General features: G+C 47.6%; 1 protein-coding gene across 1 annotated transcript in view; it reads right to left on the reverse strand.

Moving 5' to 3' along the window:
- RADX (RPA1 related single stranded DNA binding protein, X-linked) overlaps window positions 1-8,695 on the reverse strand; it is a 395,634-nt gene extending 386,939 nt beyond the window's left edge. The window contains exon 1 of the mRNA XM_078688667.1: window positions 7,876-8,695. Coding sequence (XP_078544793.1) covers window positions 7,876-8,494 — 619 coding nt within the window. The 5' untranslated portion in view covers window positions 8,495-8,695. The remainder of the gene's footprint in view (window positions 1-7,875) is intronic.
- Between the last annotated feature and the right edge of the window lie 12,460 nt (window positions 8,696-21,155).

The raw sequence follows: 21,155 nt of genomic DNA on the forward strand, positions 1-21,155 counted from the left end.
CCCTCTGTAACACCGGGAACACCAACGGGGACGGAGACAGAGGCAGAAACAATTCAAGCTCCGACCTCATCTCCACCAGGAGAGGAAACCAGGAGGCACGAGGCCAAGCCGGAGCCACCAGAATCACCGGAGCCCCCAAGGAACGGACCCGAAGCAGGAAGCGGAGAAGAAGACGGAAAGGAGGAAAGGCGTACAGAAGCCTGCGAGGCCAAGGGCAAGAGCGAGCATCTACCGCCCAGGCCGAACCCTCCCGGCCGCGGGACACAAACCGGGCCACCAAGGCAGTGTCCCGACAAGCAAAGAAGTCCACCACCGGAACACCCCAACGCCTCGTCAGAGCCACAAACAATTCCCGATGGAGGCAGAAATCCACAGAGGACGGAATGGCCCTGCTGACAGCATCCGCCAGGGAATTGGACACACCCTGAATGTGAATAGCCGAGAGAGATACAAGATGAGATTACGCCCAACTGAACAACTGAACAACTGAGACGCCACCAGGGCCAGAGACGAGGACCTCGTCCCCCCCTGCTTGTTCACGTAAGCCATGGCAGGGACATTGTCCGTCCGAACCAGAACAACCGAACCCAGCAGAAACCGGGAGAAGGCCAACAGGGCCAGACGGACAGCCTCCAACTCCCTCCAATTCGATGACCTCCTGCCCTGAGAGGGGGACCAGAAGCCCCTGGTCCGATGAACCCCCAGCCAGGCCCCCCACCCCGAGAGGCTGGCATCCGTGGTAACCACCACGGGAGCCAGAAGAGAGAGAGACCCCTCTTAGAAGATGATCCCGAATCAATCACCAACCCAGAGCCGACCGGATCAGAGGGGACACCGGAATGGGGAAAGAGAGGGGAAGGCAATGGAGAGACCAACGCGCCAGAACATGAGCCATCAGAGCGTGTAAATGAAACCGGGCGCCATGTTCCCCTGCACCTGGAGCCAACGACCCGCCACCTGAACCGGACCGGACAGAAGAGACAGAATGTGGGACTGGATCTTGACCACCCGAGCCTCGGGCAGAGTAACAACCCCCAAATCTGTCCGAAATCAGGCCCCAATGAAGAGACAATCCAGAGAAGGAACAAGGAAGGACATCACCAAATTGATAAGAAAGCCGTGCCCCCTCAAAACGGCCAGGACCACCTCCGTGTGACTGAGAGCCAACCGGAAAGAGGGAGCATGGACCAACCAATCGTCCAGGTAAGGATGGAGAAAGATTCACTGGGAGTGGACCATAGTGACCAAGGGAGCCAGAAGCTTGGTGAAGACACGCGGAGCGGACTTCAGCCCGAATGGCAAAACCGCAAACTGGAAGTGAGAGTCCCCCATCGCAAAACGCAAAAACTTCCGGTCGCTCGCAGTCATCAGAACATGTAGATATGCATCCTGCAGATCGATGGAAGTCATGAAGTCCCGGATCCCCACCAAAGGAATGATGGACTGTAAGGTCACCATTTTGAAGGGAATGGCCCAAACCCAACCATTCACCCTCTTGAGGTCCAGAACAGGCCGGAATCCCCCTGAGACTTTCTGCATCAGAAACAAAATGGAATAACAACCCCGACCCCGCTGAGCCAGGGGAACAGGGACGATTGCGCTCTTCTCCAGAAGATCCCGAACACCCTCCAGAAGCACCACTCGCTTCACCAGGGATTTGGGGACAGGAGTACGGATGGTGCCCCAGCCGGTAGGAAACGCAACAAAGTCGATAGCATAACTTCTCCTGACAACATTCAATGCCCAGCGATCCGTCACATCCATATTCCAAGCCTCCAGGAAAAACAACAGTCTGCCGCCCACAGGACTCAAGGCGGCCACTCCATCGTTGTCAGGACTTCCGCTTGAAGGCATCCGAAGGACCCCTGGGACCAGGCACAGCAGCAGCCTTCTTGGGTTGGAACTTACGCCGACGGTCCGAAAAGGCCCTAGAGGATTGTCTGGAAGACTGGAAAGAAGAGGCAGAGGAAGGCGCCGGATTCCAGAAGCGGCGAGATCGAGACGCAGACGGCTTGCCCTTGTAAGGCAGAGCATGTTTACGGTCCTTAAACGCCTTGGTGATCATACCGGCCAGCTGCTCCCTAAAAAGCATCTTGCCGTCAAAGGGGATCTTAAGGAGTGAGGACTTCTCTGAAGAATCTGCCTTCCAGTCCCGCATCCACAGGTTCCTCCGAGCCAGGACCAAGGAACCAGAAGCCATGGCAGAAGAACGAAGCACATCCGAGGGCACATCAGCCAAAAGCTTGGCCTGTTGTTCCATGTGGACAAGCAAGTCAGAGCAGTCTGACTCATCCTGGATAGCCGAGGCAAGCTTCCCAAAGTCAGACACCAACGACTGAGCCGCATAAGCAGAATAAATGCCAGCACGCATGGACAAGTTACCAGCAGAGAAAGCCTTCTTCAGCGCCCCATCCACCTTCTTATCAGTAGTATCAGCTGGAGAACAATCCTCAGGATTAATCGCCGTACGACCAATCAGGGTGGCCAACATGGCATCCACCTTGACAGAGTGAGGAAGAGAAAGATCCCCCTCTTCCAAGGAGTATAGTTTCTGCAAAAAACGAGGAACCGAGGAGCGCCCCAGATCGCGCCATTCCCCAGAAATCAAGTCCTTGATGCGCCCATGACAAGGCATTGGGAGAACAGGGGGCTTAACATACTGAGGAAAATGTCATCCGACCCCTCAGGCGCAGAAAAGGGGGAAAACCCCAAGTTCTCCCTTATGTGCTGGAGGATAGCAGGGACCTCCTCCCTGCGCACAAACTTCCCGGAAGAGGTAGAGGGAAGGGCAACGCCAGAAGAAGAGTCCTCAGAGGGAGAGTCCACCGGACCCACCGCAGGACTAGAAGACTTGCGCTTGGCAGGAACCCTGAACTCCAGAGCGCGCGACACTGCCGCCTCAATCATGTCCTGGACCTCAGAATCAGAAAGAAGAGCTGCAGAGTCCACCGGACCCTGGGACCTCGTCCGACGAGCAGTAATCGGCACATCATTCTCGTCAGAGGAGGAGGGCAAAACATGCCTGCGCTTGGAAGCACGCTTGGACATTATGAATCCAGCAAAAGCAGAAGGCGCAGCCTAAGCAGCATAAATAGGGAGGAGGCCAGCAGCAGGAACCAACCAACAGGCAGGAAAACGCACAAATCCAATAAAAAAGGAAGAGAAAAGCTGACCCCCCCCATCGGAAACAAAGATAAACCAATCAAAAAAACCAGAAAAAACTGCCTCATACGAGGCCCCTACTATGTCCAGAAGTGCAGAAACAGCCAGCCGAGGAAGCCACACGAAATCCCCCTGCCGCCGCCTCTCAGTCCGGCCTCTAACCCGGAAAGACACCCCCAGCCACACAGGGCCGGTGACTCCGTCATCCGGACCCGCCCACTCCACCGGCAAGGGAGCACCGCAAGCCACAGACAGCATCGGTGAGGTAAGGCACAGCGCCGCTCAGGCCGGCACCGCCAGGCCCTGCAGGCTGAAGAAAACGCAGGAGAAGAGCCCCCCCGGAGCCCCAACCACGAAGTAATCCTATCCAGAAGAAATCCAACGAAGAAAGAAGACCGCAGCACCACAAAAAGGCCAGCGTGTGGTACGCGCTTCTCACAGGTGAGACAAAGAAAAAACACGCGGGTTAAGGGGGGTGGGGGCTATTTATAGCCCCCGCGTGATAAAATCACGTGGTATGGGTGTCTGGTGAGGCAGGGTTGCCTCGACTAAGTAAGTAATGGAAGCGAGGGAGGGACGATGAGGTAATGTCTCTACAGCGGCCAAACAGAGAGAGAAGTAAAAGTCACACAAGAGGCAAGCCTTCAGGAAGACTATCAAGCCCTGGCTCTTTGACTGAATGGAACTGCGTACCCCTCTTCCCCCTCAGCGCTTTCAGACCCTCACAGGTGAGTAGCGCGCTTACAATTCCCTGATTGATTGATCGAACGTTGCAGGAAGACGTTGTGTCTGCACTAGGAGAAACTCAATAAGGAAAATAGTACTTACAAGACTAAGTAGCAGTACAATCTAACAACCGAAATAAAAGGGCCAGTCGCCATGAGAGGTTACAAAAGAAGACAAGTTGGAACTAAGGAGCGACTAACAAGCCTATTTATGAATCAGAAGCCAGCATTTATGAAGGACAATGGCACAAGCCAATGAAGGATATGGGCGGACAATGGGCGGGGCGTCTATGCCATACTCTAGTGCAGCAAGTCTCACAGGACAGCGCATGTGCGCTGACTCTAGCCACGACCTAAAAAATACCACAACTGCTTTACTCCCAGCTAACAAACACAGAACTTTTTTTAAAACATTTGTTTATTGGCATTTCTATAAACCATAACAAAGAAAGGAAAAGAAAACAAAGATAGATGCATTCTCTATCTCAATAGAAAAATACAATTATCCGGTACATCATTTAGGATGAATGCATAAACCCACAACATAACGAAAAGTCAAGGCCCTACCTATTTTACAATATCTGTTTGATAGCACCTGCCTTATTGAAGCTCACATTAGGAGTATGTTATCACAATATATTAATTGCCTATCAATAGGGAATCCACTATGCAGGACAGCTAGGAGATTGGCCTTTACATCTGATAAGAGGGGCTTTTTTGGGAAATACTCGATGTCTAAGGTCTTGGTGACTGTGATGCACGGGTAACAGTGCAGACAGGAGAGGAGGCTCTGCCTTCTTAAAGGGTTTTCAGCCAATCAAGGAAGGGGCCCCATACATCTTTCGTTCTAGAGGCTAATGGCATCAATTTCCAGAAGGTAGTCAAGTGGTTGCGGCTGAAGGTGCGTCTTGTACCCAAGCTTTGACCGTGGGGGGGGGGGGCGCCTTTACCTCCAATGTAAGAAGACTCTGCGTTTAACTAATAAAAGGAGCATTGCATGTAATTTACGAGTCTCGGGCTGGGTATCTTTTACATACCCCAATAACCGGATAAGTGGCTGGGGTTCACTAGGTGTACCCAAAATTTCTTGAAAGTTGGTGAAAATGTCAACCCAGAAGGCAGTGATGGGTGGGCATTGCCAGGCCATATGCAAGAAGGAGGCGGGAGTGGACCTGCATCTCCACCCACTCTCATCCTGCTTCACCCCCATGTATGTGGTAGAGCGAGGAGGGAGTCCTGTAGTACCTATGTAAATATTTGAAATGTATTAACCTCAGTCAGTAGTTAGAAGAGGGCATTTGGAGTTGACCGCAACAGAAATCCAATTTTTCAGCCGTGACCAGACCTTCCAATTCCAAGTTCCAGCCCAGCAGGAGCTAACTAGGGGTGCTGTATTTGCATTGAATTGTACAGTCTGGTAAAGAGCCTACGAGGCGAGCTGTTAGTGATCATCTGCTCTAGACCCGGGAGACGGGCCGGAGGGTTGGGAAAGGTGCTGTGTCTAGGTCTATACAGTGCCCTATTATTATAATAAAGGAACAACTTGGAGAAGCTCTGCGTGTCCTCCGCGGGGGGCAGAAGGCATCGCTAGGATATAAGTCTGCAAATGTATCAAAACCCATTGAATTCGCCAGAGAGTCACGTTACCCCCCCGTCTGCCAAAGCCAGGATCTGAGGGTTTCGCATAAGGGGAATAGAGGGGGCATACAGTACCTTCAAGTGAGCTCTTATACGCAGTCTGTCCCATGCCCACCAAAGGGACTTGACTGTGTCTAAACCCTCCCTCTAAGCAAAATATTTGCCTGAGATTGACCAGTTTGAGATACACAAACACCGAAGTGGACAATAATGATAGAATGTTAAGCAACAGACGATAGCATTGTGGTATGTTGTAAAGACGACAGCTCACTGGTGTAATGTCTACTTCTAGTTTAAACGAGCATTGGCAAAGCCAATAGGTCTCGGCAATCTAAACACTATAAGCGCTGCAATGTTAATACATTTGTGTATATAAATAACAGCCCTAGAGCCATACACAAATGCATTTACATTACCAACGTCTATAGCTCTCGTATTAACAAGACCTATTGACTTTGCCAATGATCGTTAAATTAGCCTTTATTGGAACACACCACGTCTCTTCAGACCGTCTCCAAACCCTAATGTGGTTAGCTCTTCCAGTGGAAAGATTCTCCTACTCTTTATATAGTGGGCTAATTGTTGATGCAAAGCATCTGCTTCAGTGACGCTATTTTTTTTAAGCCGTTATTGCTTATTGCGCACTTTAAGTGACATTACACTATTTAGCTGTCATGTTTCTGGAGCTCGTATGCACAGAATACATTATTTTAAATATATAGCACAATTCTATAAAGAACTAAAAATAAAACTGAATAATTATGCTGCACTTTACCTAATTCTGTAATGGAAATTAATGTATAAACTTCACAGCAGTATTGAACTAGTGAGATTTTTTTTTTTTTTTTTTTTTTTTAATCGGCCCGGTACTTCAAGAGTTACCATCCAGCTGCCGCTCACTCGCTCACCCATGTAGAGAAAATAGGACCTTTCATGTCAGGTTGGCCATGATCCAGGACTTCATATGTGATGAAGTCATTATGTTAGTGCTGCTACCAAATCTGTACAATGCTGCCATGGCAGAACACATAGCTGCGTGAAAAAACACAATATTAACACTTTATGAGGTAGAAATAAATAAATAAATTAAAAATCAGCACCAAGAGACTCATCTACAATTATAACTGCTACTAAGGTATCTATCTACGTGTAACCAGATATAAAGCTTGAAAAAGCCTTTTCATCTACAGTTTCACAGACTGCGATACATACGGAGTATTTCGATTTGCAAACAATTACCAACAAAGTGGAGAGGCGCAGCTGGCAGGGCATCTGCACTGCAGAACATGAACCAAACGTGGGAACATTGGACTTGTGGAGCAGGGAAATGATCTCCAGTTCACAAAAGACTACATCAATGAGAAGCAGGAACATCGAAGCGCATAGTAGATATACGATGACATGTCTAACACTCATCAGCTTTTCTTCGTTTTTATATGCCAACAAAGACACTGGGATAAGAAGGTATCCAGCAAAAAGTTCATAAAATGGTTGGCATTTTACTTGATAAATGCTCGTGCACACACTAAATATGACTGGCAAATCATCTGTATAATATGTGCAGTGGCTGTTACAAAGACCAACAGTGACATCTGTGCATTGGCATGTTAAGTCTAATCAGGCAACTATTTGGACTGCTTAGTACCTACCAAATACCGTGTCAAACAAGAGGCGCGCACAGCCGACCCTCAAGGATGAAGTTCTGGTCTCAAATGCTGCTCTAATAGTACGCTCCTAACCATACCACTCGTCGCTCATTCCCAAAAATGAAAAAGCAGTCCTAAAACAATGCCCTACAAGGTCCGCTGCATATGTTCAGCTGCAGTTGGGTGGTGCACTCAGGGAGAGCTAAACACCGGAAGAGGCATGACGTAGGCACGCTCTTGACAAATAGGGAGAAAGCAAAATGGAGTGACAATGGAGCCAGCAAATGGTAAGCCTAAAGGTGGGCTATAAGCCTACGATGTAGATACAGCAAGTCTTGGTTCGAGACAGTTCATGCACGCCTACTAGTCGAGACCTAAAAAGGAATTCCTATCATTCCGCCAACTGACAAACTGCTAAGAGAACCTTTGCAGGACACATCACTCTCTTTTAAGTTGGGCACTAACGAATATCACCTGTGTTTTCCTTTGTCTTGAGTAGCACTAGGATGCTTTACCTGAGAGAGAGAAAGAGACAGAAACTAATGTCCCCTGTGGTTTGAGCAGCACTTGGATGGTTGACCTGCAATAAAGAATGTAACGCACTCAAACACTAGGTACATGGAAAAATTAAGAAACAACTGTTGGTTAGTTGTGGTATTCCGAGGTTTTTTTGCCAAAGTGTTCTGGCGAACGTATACACTTACTGTTAAAGTTAAGTTGAACGTCTGGTATATTATTTTGGATCCATATATCCCCATAAGGTTCTTCGTTATTCCACAATGGAAGGTAATGTTTCATACCCCCTTTCAGAGGCAAATGTGGGTCCTTTTTCTTTTCTATTTCTCTACATGGTAACGTATTGGGACGTAGGCCATCCTTTCCACAAAAAAGTTCTTCAATGCACATAAACCCCCAACCCATTCGTCTCTCATCGTATATGTAGGAACATTTTGTAATGTTCACTTCTGTGCCGCACTTTAATATATTTCTCTGCACCAGAAAGTTCAACCCATTGTCCAGGTGCCACTTTTCCTGGTAAACCCCATCTGAGATGGTTACGTCATAGCAGAAGTCATCGCGGGGAGGCATGGAGACTGCCGGAGTCTTATTTTCGCTGGTACATATCGTAGCCAAGTACCTTTCCACTGCAATGATGGCAACAGGTTGGTGATCGTCGATGGTTATGCTCAGGGTGGGAGAAGTGGTTACTTTAAGAAATTTGCTTTCTAGCCAGGAATGTGGCCTCGGTGCTGTGCCCGCGGGACCAATATCATCATCTGCTGCCTCCCTGACTCTTTCAGGCACCCCAGACTCCATATTCATACCGGTGGCGCATTTTTCGAAAGTGCTCGGGACCTCACCAGTGGAGTGAAAATGCAGTCGTGCGGGCGAGGACCCATAACATCTCCCACATCCAATCCGTTCCACTCAGGCTGTTCAGGTCAACCATGGGAAAGGTATTCTATTTGAAACTAGCTAGCGTTTCTCGCTCAGTGCCGACATTGGTTGGAGTTCGGAGGCAGTACTACCGCCAAACAAGCCCCGCTATTGGATAACAAATAATCCAAGGCCCCGGAAGTAATGGGCCAGCCGCTCGCGGGCCGCGGCCTGTTGACAGTGCAGCTGGCTGTGTAGAGGCGGACGGTCAGACTCAGTCATGGGGAATCGGGTGACTTTGCAGAGGCATGTTCTGGTGGGCCTATACGGACAGAAACGAACAGAACAGACGATGTTCTAAGAAGACTAGTGTGTGCAGGGGTACTCTAAGTAGCATTTGGTGGTGAAAAAGGGGCTGCTTATGAGGCTCTTGGAGACATGGCAGAAAACATGCAGGCCCCTGCAGTCTGAGCTGAGGTAAAAGAAGGTAGAGCTTGGCTCACAAATATTTTTGTTTTTCACATACTCCACATCCCCTTGCAAGGTTTATGAGGAGTGAGTCTGAGTCAAGCAACGTTTCCCTCCAGCCATTATATTCCCATGACGTTATAGACTATTAAGTAGCCATCCTTCCTCTCATGGCTTACCAATATTTATGTAGATCTTAGCAAATTAAGCATCTCGCTACACTGTCTCTAAATGCATTGTCCAGGCTGAACAAACTTTGTCACAATAGATAGCGCCAAACGGATCACCTTTACTCAAGTGCATTGCTGTGGAGACATGCCTGAATAAATAATCATACTTCTCCAATAGGAATATCACATTGGTTCACAAATATTTGTATTGTTTTTCAAACAAATAATTTCCCTCTACAAGGCAAATGAGGAATTAGCCTCTGTCAAGCAACGTGTCCATCAAAGGTACCTAATTTGCCACACTCCAGCCAATGTATTTCTGTGGGGTTAAAGACAAGGTAGTCAACCTTTCTCCGAGGCTCACTAATATTCATTTAATTCTATAAATGCAGCCTCCCTCTACAGTATATATATGTAAATGACCTGAGCCAAACAATATTTGTCACAGCACATGGTACCAAACGAGTCACCCCTCACTTCAATCCATTCCTCATCATTATTTCTTTCTTTCTGTGTTTTATAGAGCGCAAACTTGACCCGTTAGGGTATCAGAGCGCTTTATAGGAAAACATAGCATTGCATAGACAGGCTTAGAATCAAGAGGTAACGGATCGAGTAGTGGGGGTGGGGCAGGATACATAAGAGCGCAGAAGATCACGTATTTACAGATTACATTTACAATTACTCAAGACGAGACAACATATTTACACGTTAAATTTACAATTACTCAAGACAAGTTCCCAAGGTTCTTGGTGGGGTGACTATGTAATCCAAAGGGAGGTAGTAGACAGCCATAGATAAGGGCCATAGTGGTGGTTGAGGCAAAGATTAAACGAGAAATCATTAATGTCCGAATCAGTTGCAGGTGGTGTTGAGTGGGGGGCTATTTGTACGGGGTCACGTGACAAAATAAAAAAGAAACACATTAAAAAAAAAACTATTTGCAGCTGGCCGTGTCGCGCTCTTCCGCTCCTCTCCGTGCAGACACAGGCTCCCAGCCTTATTACAGGAAAGCAGCATCAGAATTGGCCCGAGTGCTCTGAATTTGCTCTTCCAGGGAGACTGGGAGCTATGCCTGCTCTCTACAACCCAGCAATGCAACTGGGGTTGGAGAGAGCTTCAGTGTGCATGACAGTTTGGACGGCCTGAGACGGCTAGCCAAACCGTCATGCGCACTGACAACAGTGCATTACTTCCCCCCCTGTGCCTGTCATCCCCCTCGCCCCGTCCCAAGACTCATCAGAACAAGAAAAATAAAACAATAGTAAAAAGTGTTCATCATTGTTTTATTTTTCCTTTCTTGTCATTTCGAGGCAGCGGGGGTGGGGGTGATGCTCCTCCGCCATAGCGGAGGAGATGCAGCTGGCCGGAATAAGTAATCATACTTGTTGGGATAAAAAAGTTCCTTGCATGGTGATGAATGTGCAATCTTGCCCTGAGTGTCCCAAATGTAGTGATGTTTAGATCCCTAATGCTGATTTTTGTTGTCATGGGCGAGCATGGACCATGTATGTGTGCCATGAAATAGGGCTGTATCTGAAAGAAACAGGTTAGTGTTAGATTCCTTACCTTAGAATATCCCCAGGTGTCAGACTGGATCCGAAAAGTTTTGCGTAGCAGTACACCTGCGCGTCGGTAGGCGTCGTCTGCGGCTCCGTCGTCGTTGGCGCAGGGATGACGTCTCCGGAGTACTTAGACGCCGCCCTCGCGCGCTGAAGTCAGTTCTTCTTTTTTCCACGCTAGCAAGCGCAGATCCGGAAAAAGCAGTACTCCTTAGTCACTTTTTGACTAACTTTTTTGAACTTTTTGATCCTGGTTCGAGTCGTAAGACTATCGGTGCCGGTAGGGATGCCCGGGTTCAAGCCCTGTGCCGTTTGCAACCGACTGATGTTGGTTACCGACCCTCATCGCCGGTGCCTGTATTGCCCTGGGGCCGACCATGACGACAAGTCGTGCCCCGACTGCCGGGCCTTGACGTCGAAGGCTGGTTGGGAGCGGTCCCATAGGCGCCTGGAGGTCCGGCAGTCGGCCCCGTGCCGTTCACGGTCCAGGTCGAGGAGGAGGTCGAAGGACCGGTCGCGGGGCCACAGTCATCGCAGCTCGGCAAGTCGACACCATTCGTCGTGCTCCAAGTCCTCAGGTAAGAGGCACAAGAAGTCGAAGAGACGACATCGCTCTTCCGACTCCCCCCCCCCCCGACGCTCGCGAGATGCGGCAGGGGGTTCGGGTGATACTGCCCACGCTGCTCCACCGGAGCCGCAGGCGCCGCTGCCAGATCCATACCGGCCGGTCCCTGGGCTGAACGCGACTCCGGAGGAGATCGATGCCTTCCTCATGGCCATGAGGTCGCTCTCTCCTCCGTCGAGTCCCGCTGTGGCGCCTTCGGGCCCCGCGGCCCCAACTGGGAGCCTAAGCAGGCTGGGTGCTTCGGCCCCGGCGCCGTCTGGTGCTTCAGCCCTGGCGCCGTCGACGACTCCGGTCCTGACGCCGCAGGGCCCCACCGGGCCCGGATCCGGGTCGCCGCTGGTCGACCTTACGACCCCTCCGCCGGCGCCGACACCCAGGGTGTCAGCCCGGACGACGTCGTCCCCGGTCCCTCCCTCGGTCCGGATCCGGCATTTGACCGGTGCCGCTCGGCGCCGCATTCGATGCCGAGAGAAGAGCAATTCTTCTATGATCCTGCCCCATCCTTTGAACCTGATTATCAGGAGATGGGAGGCGAGGGGGATTGGGAGGGGTCTGAGGACCCTCTGGCACGAGAGTTCCAGTCGTTTCAGGACTGGGCAGTGAATCCAGGGGAGGCCAGTGGTTTGGACACTTCGCCCAACACTGGCTTTGTCTCCCCTCCTACCGTGGCTACGGAGGAGGGGGCTGCTTACAGCGTGGTGCTGACGAGGGCGGCCAAGGCCTTGGGTCTTGAGCTCCCCGTCGTGGCCGTGAGGACTAACCTCCTCACCGAGGTCCTTAAACCGCAGGCAAGCTCTTTGGAGCCTCTACTGCCGTTTAATGAGGCCCTTACTGACGTTCTGTTGGGCACTTGGTCCAGGCCCGCTACAGGTCCCTCTGTAGATCGGAACGTGGCCAGGCGCCACTGCCCGGCCCCGGGCGACCCTAGCTTCCTGTCCACCCACCCCACCCCTGAGGGCCTGGTTATCCTGGCCTCTAACTCCCAGACCGCATTCCCGACTGCACCACCTGATCGGGAATCCAAAAGGTATGAGCAGTTCGGTAAGAAGCTGTTCTCCTCACTTAGTTTGGGGTTGCAGTCGGTCAACACTGCTTGCCTTTTGGCCGTTATACCCACTCTCTGTGGGACCCGGTCGCAAACGTGCTGCCAGCTTGCCCGGAGGAGGCCCGGGTCAATCTCGCTCAAGCACTTGCGGAAGGGCGGGATGCAGCACAGTATTCTATCCGATGTGGGCTGGATACCACGGACTCGATGGGCAGGGCAATTTCCACGACGGTGGCGGTTCGCCGCCACGCCTGGCTGAGGTCCGCCAATTTTTTCAGCTGATGTCCAGAATTCCCTCATGGACATGCCGTTTGATGGCCATCGCCTCTTTGGCGACAAGGCAGACAGTGCGCTTGAGCGTTTCAAGGACTCCAAGGCTACGGCCAAGTCCTTGGGCCTGTCGGGCCAGCGCCAGCAGACTTCTGCCTTTCGCTCCTTTCGTGGCCAAGGAAGGGGCGCCCCTCACGTCCTGCCAGCCACGGGCTGCAGACTATCATCCAACGCAGCAGCAGAAGTGATAACCGCCGTGATGGTGCTAGGGGACAGTGGCGCGGCCAGTCCACATCCACCCCCGCAGCATCCGCCTCAAAGCCTTCCTAGTCCGAGCTTTCAGGCCCATTCGACGCCAGTGGGGGGCAGGGTTCGCCATCACCTCCTCCACTGGCGCGACATCACATCGGACAGGTGGGTGCTGCAAATCGTCCGAAGGGGCTACTCCCTCCCCTTCGAGGCGACCCCTCCAGCCATGCCACCGCAGTACCACCGTGGGTCGGGGATCACTTGCAACTTCTGCAAGAGGAAGTTACGGCACTCTTAGCCAAGGGGGCCATCGAACGCGTTCCTGTGCCAGAAGTAGGGTGTGGTTGTTACTCCCACTACTTTCTGGTTCCCAAGAATGGCAAAGAGGGCCTGCGGAACGTCAACCGCTTCCTCCGGAAGGAAAAGTTCAAGATGCTGACTTTGGCTCAGGTCTTAGCTGCCCTAGACCCAGAAGACTGGATGGTAGTGTTGGACTTGCAGGACGCATATTTTCACATCCCCGTCCTCTCGGCCCACCGGCGTTACCTGCGGTTCACGGTAGGCCGCAAGCACTTTGTTTACTGTGCTACCTTTCAGCCTTACCAGCACTCCTCGGGTGTTCACGAAAGTGATGACGGTGGTCGCAGCCCATCTGTGCAGATTAGGGGTGTCAGTCTTCCCCTATCTCGACGACTGGTTGTTGAAGGCGGGCTCGCCCCAGACAGTCGTTAGCCACCTCCAGACTTCGGCGGACTTCTTGCACCTGCTGGGGTTCTCCATCAATGTGCCGAACTCACACCTGTGTCCCTCTCAGAAGCTCCTCTTCATCGGAGCAGTTCTGGACTCGGCGCAGTTTCGGCTTTATCCTCCCGAACAGCGGGTTCAGGATATTCAGGCTCTGATTCCGATCTTTTGGCCTTTATCCCGAGTCTCTGTCAGGTTGACATTGCGGCTCCTGGTGCTGATGGCCTCCTGCATCCTTCTGGTGCATCACGCCCGGTGGCAGATGCGGGCTCTGCAGTGGGACCTGAAGTTTCAGTGGGCCCAGCATCAGGGCATCCTGTCCGACCACGTCCTGATCTCGGAGGGCACTGCGAGACAGTTGCAGTGGTGGCTCACGGACCGCGATTGGGTCAGCGGCAGATCCCTCTCCCTACCCCAACCGGAGCACGTAGTAGTGACGGATGCGTCCCTCCTGGGGTGGGGGGCCACATGGGAGAGGCGAAGATCAGAGGCCTCTGGTCTCCGGCGGAGTCCCGGCTCCATATCAACCTTCTGGAGCTGCGGGCAATCCCACTTGCACTGAAGGCATTCCTTTCCTCTGTCCGGGGAAGTGTAGTGCAGGTGTTCACGGACAACACCACCGCCATGTGGTACTGCAACAAACAGGGCGGGGTGGGGTTGTGGACCCTTTGTCAGGAGGCTCTGCGCCTCTGGTAATACCTCCAGATATATCGATCACTTTCTGAGACCGTATGTCCAAAAACTACCATCCTATTTGCAAGACACAAGGGATTTTTTAAGATCCATTGAATCCATTAGATGGGAGGAGGGCATGTGGCTTATGACCCTTGACGTAAACAGTCTGTATACATGCATACCGCACACTTTGGGACTGATTGCCAACTTCCACTTTTTACAACAACGGGGAGCCGACAACATATCTCACACTAATATGTTGATTAAGATGATGAGAACCTGTCTTATGAATAACTACTTCTTGTTCAATCATGTCGTCTATTGCCAGGCTCAGGGGACCGCGATGGGAACCTGCTTTGCCCCCAGCTACGCTGGTCTGTTCTTGGGCTGGTGGGAGGAGCAGGTGGCCAATAACATTCTGGCCTTTACTCAGAACGTGGTCCTCTGGGCTCGGTATATAGATGATGTGTTTTGTGTCTGGAGGGGTAGCAAAGAAGATGCTGTACAATTTGTGGAAACCTTAAATGTTAACGACTGTAATCTAAAGTTCACATGTCACATGGACAAAATGTCTGTAGATTTTTTGGATGTAGTTGTTTATACTGAAGGGGACAGGCTTAGGAGTAAGTTGTTCTGTAAGCCTACTGCAGGTAATAGTCTTTTACATGCAGAGAGTTGTCATCCACAAAAATTGATTGCGAGTATCCCGTTTGGAGAACTCTTGCGGGCTAAACGTAATTGTGCCACAGACAGTGATTTTGAAAAGGAGGTTAAAACCATGAAGGTCAGATTCAATCAGAGAGGCTATTCGGACAAAACAGTGGAAGAGGCTAGCCTCAAAGTAAGAGCCATTGATAGAGCAGATCTGTTATATCCTAAAGCTAAACTCTGTGAAGAAAAGGAGTCCATTAGGTTTATAACAGCTTATAGCGCTCAATCATGGCAAGTGAGAAAAAGCTTGAAAAAGTATTGGCAGGTATTACATCTAGACCCGGTACTAAAAGATTTGGTTGGTAACCAACCACAAGTCACCTTCAGAAAATGTACGACCCTAAGAGACATATTGTGCAGTAATACCATCAAAGAAAAAACTGACACGAGGGCAGTAAAAGGCTTTTTTACATGCCGATCATGCAAGGCATGTAGACACAGCATTAATAGAAAAGAACTAGAACTGTCAAAAACACAAAAACCGTTTCTTATAAATAAACACTTGACATGTAATTCGGATTACTGTGTCTACGCCCTGAGATGTTCATGTCCATTAATTTACATTGGAAGCACGAAGCACCAAGTTAAAAAGAGAATTTTGGAACACACCAGGGCCATTACCAATGAGGATAAGAATTACCCCATTGCCAAACACTTTAAGGAATGCCATAACAAAGATTTAGGGCAACTGCAGTTTTGTGCCTTAGATAGGGTCCTTAATTCTGAAAGAGGTGGTGACAGAATTAGACAACTCCGTCAACTTGAGTCTAGATTTATTATTAAGTATGACACTGTTTATCCAAATGGTTTAAATAAAGATGAAGAGATGGCAGTACATTTGGGGTAGGCTAACTATGATGATTATTGCCAGGATGCCAGATAATCATGTTTGTGATGTTGAAGTATTGTTTTTTTTTAAATGCACTAAAACACTGAAGTGATTGAGCATTTTTGTATTTATTGTAGGAGACAGAGTAGTCCGCACACCGAGGGATGAATATATTCAGATGGCACCTTTAATTATCGGTCGAAATTATAGCCCACTGGGGCAGAATTGTTCTGGGATCATTTTGAAAGACTATATAATTTGCCCACTTGGGCTGAATTGAAATTGCATGTGGTTAACAAGCCCACACGGGCGTTACAAATCATGTTTTTCTTTCATTGAAAGTATAATTAACCAGAGTTATTTGGACACTTTAAAATGGCTGCCAATCTTGTATTGTCCTAATGTTGTTGGGACGAGTAGTCCAACTGCTATGTTTATGTTTTGAGCACTTTATAAGAAATGCATGTAGTAATGATCTTTACCCGTGACCAAGGTGCAGCTGCACCGAAACGCGTCGGGTGATGAGTTTGACATGGATTTTGTTAAATAAATAATCACGCTGACAAAAATTGGGCTGAAACTGCTTTTGTTTGGAGACAACGAGCTTTTGGTGGGATATATATATATATGTCCAAGAAACTCCTCCAAGAAGAAGAAGAGGCCACAGCAGGGGAAACGTGGGAAGCACCTTTATTTCAGATCACAAGCCATGACAATTCAAAGCACCCCTTCTGGCGAATGCATTTCGGCGTCTGTGCCTTCTTCAGCGCCGAGGGTGTAACAAGCAAACAAGAAACAGGCGTGCATCTCGGATTAAATATCCTGCCTTCTCCTGATTGCTGAAGAGCTGCTCCACCGCCAAGGAAAGTTCCAATCGCCTGATACCTCCTTCTAGCCACCCCGTGGATGGCGCCTACAGGTCCCAGCATGCAATGTTCAATGCTGGTAGGTATTGCGGAGGGTGGATCAGCGCTTAGATATATTTATTATATATAATATATATATTCACAGCTCCTCTGCCAGACTAAAGTCGACAAACCAGCACTCGCAGTAAGTAAAACCAAGTAGGTTTATTGCACAAAAGGAAAAACGCGTTTCGGCACTTGCCTTCGTCGGTTTCGACTGGCGACGGCGAGGCGAGTGTAAATAATGGCAACATAGGAAACATAAAAAGAGGACCGAAGTCCAAAATCATAGGGGCCATCTTTGAATGGTAAAATAAACCAAATATTAATAAAATCCAAATTAAACAGTTTGGGTACATAGTACTGCCTTAATCAATCAGTTAGATGTTAATTACAGATATTTACGCCCTAGATGGGCATTCATAAAATTCCAATTCATTCAACAGTTAATATAGGCAGATATTTTCAATTGTCACCCAAAATTTTCAAGCAGAGGAAGTAGACAGATTGTCAAAGTATGCAAATTCATAAAGCCCAGATGGGCATAGTTATGGAATTATTATAATCACTAAAACAATTTTCTTAAATCATTTCATGATGGCTCATACTTCCTAATACTGGTATACTGTAAGTATTAATTCATATAGTCTTCCAACATACTGCTTGTATTGATATGTTCAGGACATTTCCCTAATAAACTCAGGTATCTCGGCAGCTCAACTTTTCTATCATTCATCAGTCTTTACAGGTGGGATAATAGTTCTTATCCTGAATTCATCCCTCCTGGTGATTTCGTTTGGAGTTCGATAATATATCTCAACTCCAGACGTCTCAATCTACGCTTATAGTCACCCCCTCTCAGATCTTGTGTGATGCAGTCTAGATTAAAGAAACTAAGCAGAGTTCTGTCGCTATTATGATGTTCTGCGAAGTGACGGGCCATCGGATAGTTGTCATCTTTATTCGCGATGGCACGTTGATGTTCCAATATCCTTAGTTTGACTGCTTTGGTAGTGCTCCCTACATAGAGGTGTCCGCAAGGACACTTCAAACAGTAAACAACAAATGGTGTTGAGCAGGTCATGAATTTCGGAATTCTAATCTTTCTTTCTTTCTTGGGCACTTGATAGGATAGTACTCTTTGACTCGTACTGCAGGCCTTACATTTCCCACATGGGAATGACCCATGCATGGCCTGTAGTTCTCCTTTGGGTCTTACTCTCAACAGATGGCTTTGTACTAACTTGTCTTTTAATGACTTCGTTTTCCTAAAGGTTATCATTGGGTGGTCTGATAAGTCCCTGCCTATGACTGCATCTGATTTGAGAATACCCCAATTCCTAAGCATAATGGCTCTAATTCTATTCGCTGCCACCGAATAGTTAGTAATTAGTCTTATTATTCCGTTTCCGCCTTTCTTATCCCTGCTCTGTTTCTCTTTCAGGAGGCTTTCCCTGTCAGTGTTTGTTACTCTTCCTTTTGCATGTTTAAGTACCTTTTGGGAGTAGCCGCGTGATTTAAAGCGTTTAATACTGCTCTCGGCTGCTACCTCGAAGTCTCTGTCTAGGGAGCTATTGCGTTTTATCTTCAATAGCTCTCCATAAGGGATGCTTCTTATGAGGGTTCCAGGATGGCTGCTACGTCCATGTAGGACGAAATTCCCCGCTGTCTCTTTCCTATAGAGGGCGGTCTGGATCATACCTGACTCCACGAAGACCCTCAAGTCAAGGAAGTTAACCTCTAATTTGCTCATGCTGTAGGTAAATTTTAAGCTCAAATCATTGATGTTAAGGGCCGCTATATACTCCTCAGACGAGGATTCAGATCCGTTCCAAATGAGGAAGAGATCGTCTATATATCTCTTCCAGCAGATCACTTTTTCCACCCATACCGCCTTGTCATCGGCCCAGGCCACCTGCTTCTCCCACCAACCCACGAATAAATTCGCGTAGCTGGGGGCGAAGCAGGTGCCCATCGCCGTCCCCCTCGTCTGTCTATACCTTTGGTCCTGGAAAACAAAGATGTTATTGCTCAAACAAAAGGATATAAACTCTAAGATCATCTTGCTGTGCTCCAAATATTTCGCAGAACGTAAGTCTAGGAATGTTTTTACTGCTTTAATTCCATCGTTGTGCCTGATACTTGTGTATAGGCTGGAGATGTCCATAGTTATCATAATCAGATCATTCTCCCATTCCACGTCTTGTATCTGTCGCAGAAAATCTTTAGTGTCCTTTGTATAAGAACATAATTGTGTTACCCATGGAGCCAGGAATGAATCAATAAATTTGGACATCTTTTCTGTAAGTCCCCCTATGGAGGATACGATGGGTCTCCCAGGTGGTCTAGTGGGGTCTTTATGTATATTAGGCAGATGGTAGAAACTGGGTAGCTTCGGTTGTTTGTTTTGCAAATATAGGTATTCTTCCCTGGCAAGGATCCCCTTGCCATACCAATATATATATATATATATCGAACTCCACAGTCCTGAAGCACGAGAACACCGAGGCAAACGCGAAAACAGGTACAGACCACAAAGAGGGATGGTGCGAATTAGAGTGCCTTTATTCCAAAGATGGGTAGCAGCATGACGCATTCCGTCCGGGAAACCCGGACTTGATCACATGACATACCCAGAGAAAACGTTGTTTAAATACTGTGAACATCCCCTTCTGGCCCCACCTTCTTTCTATCATGAACATAAAAGACATACTACGCCAATCTTTACGTAGTATTCGAAATAGGTGAAAATAGTCGAACATTATTTTATATAGATTTTAACAGAAGAAACAATACACATAATATACAGTTTCAACTAAATTATTTTCAGTGAATTAACTCCTTTATTCTCCACTGTGGGAGAAGATTGCAAGCTCCGATTTGAAAATTTGATCAAAGGGGGCATGACGTGTTAACCTTGAATAATAAAAAAAATACAGCAGCATCAATAGAGGGCAAGTGCCCTAATAAATAAGTTTGACTAAAATTATTTACAGTATGTACATCTCTGTTAGATTTGATAAGGGGCCACATAGGTGCATAACACAATATATAAAACCAATGTATGAAAAAAAGTGCAAGATAGTGCAATAATACAATCATTTCAAATATGGAAAGAGCAACAATACCGGAACCATTCCTGGTATAAGCAGCATACGTTTACTAATTGTATAAAAAGTGCAAAAGTGCAAAAAAGTGCAATATAGTGTTGAACCGGCTAGTTCATTATTCTTTCATTCAAATAGCAGCAGAAAGCTCAATAAAGTGCATGTTGTGCGTTATACTCACAGACCCTAACTTTCAGTATAAGAATACAATGGCCAAATCCGAAATCCATTTCATATTTCCAAATTTGAGAATGCAAAAATTGCCCCATTAGATATAAAAAGTAATCCTCAGCACGTATAAAAACTGATAAAACCATAAAAACAGTAAAACCAATACAAAACCCTGCCTTTAAGAACAAGACATTAAATATATATATATATATTCACTGAAAAAAACATAGGTTTCAGGCCTGATATAGTTAGGAATTAGCATTTAAAAAACCTTAGAAATTCACTGAAAAAACCATAGGTTTTAGGGTTGTTATAGTTAGCTGGACCTTTCACTCGTACAAAACCATTGAAATTCCTCCGATACAGTTAGTTAGTACTAACTATATCTCGCGCGCTCGCAATCCATGGCTGATGATGTCACATATTATATCATTCATGATATGGTCAGTGACATCTCAAATGACATCATTGATGACATCATTCAGTGAATGTGATTTGCTTCGTTATTTAAATATGTATTATATATATAGCAATTTGCATTGAAGAATGAGTGGATATATAAATATAAATATCTGGACGGAGGATTTAGCAGCAGTGTGATTGACTGTTTACTTGACTAATTTAAAGTGTCTCACTAAATATATTGGATAGTGACTAAACTGTGAACATCTGTATCACTTTGTCAGTTCTTGTGTAAACTGCTTCTCCAGTTAGTTACTAGCTATTTGAAAGTCTATATTAGTTATTGATTAGTTAACTGAGTATTTGTATGGGAGAGTGAATGTGTGTGTGGTTCGGTGGGGGGTGTGTGACTGCCCACAGATGTGTGAATAGTTGATTTAGTAGGCATATGAAGTTAAAACTACATGTTATAACAGTTGTTTGGGTGAGTGAATATCTTTATGGGTGTGGTGATGAGCTAATATCTCTCTCAAATGTACAAGTCCAACAAAGTAGAAAAATAAAAGGCAGTGTATGTGTCAGTTGTTGTTTATAAATAAGTATACATAAGACTCAGTGATTGTATGCGTGACTGTATGGATAACTGTATACTTGTAATAGTGATTTTAGAACAC

Source organism: Lissotriton helveticus, chromosome 4_1, assembly GCF_964261635.1.
Source record: "Lissotriton helveticus chromosome 4_1, aLisHel1.1, whole genome shotgun sequence".
In the NCBI taxonomy this organism is placed as follows: domain Eukaryota; kingdom Metazoa; phylum Chordata; class Amphibia; order Caudata; family Salamandridae; genus Lissotriton; species Lissotriton helveticus.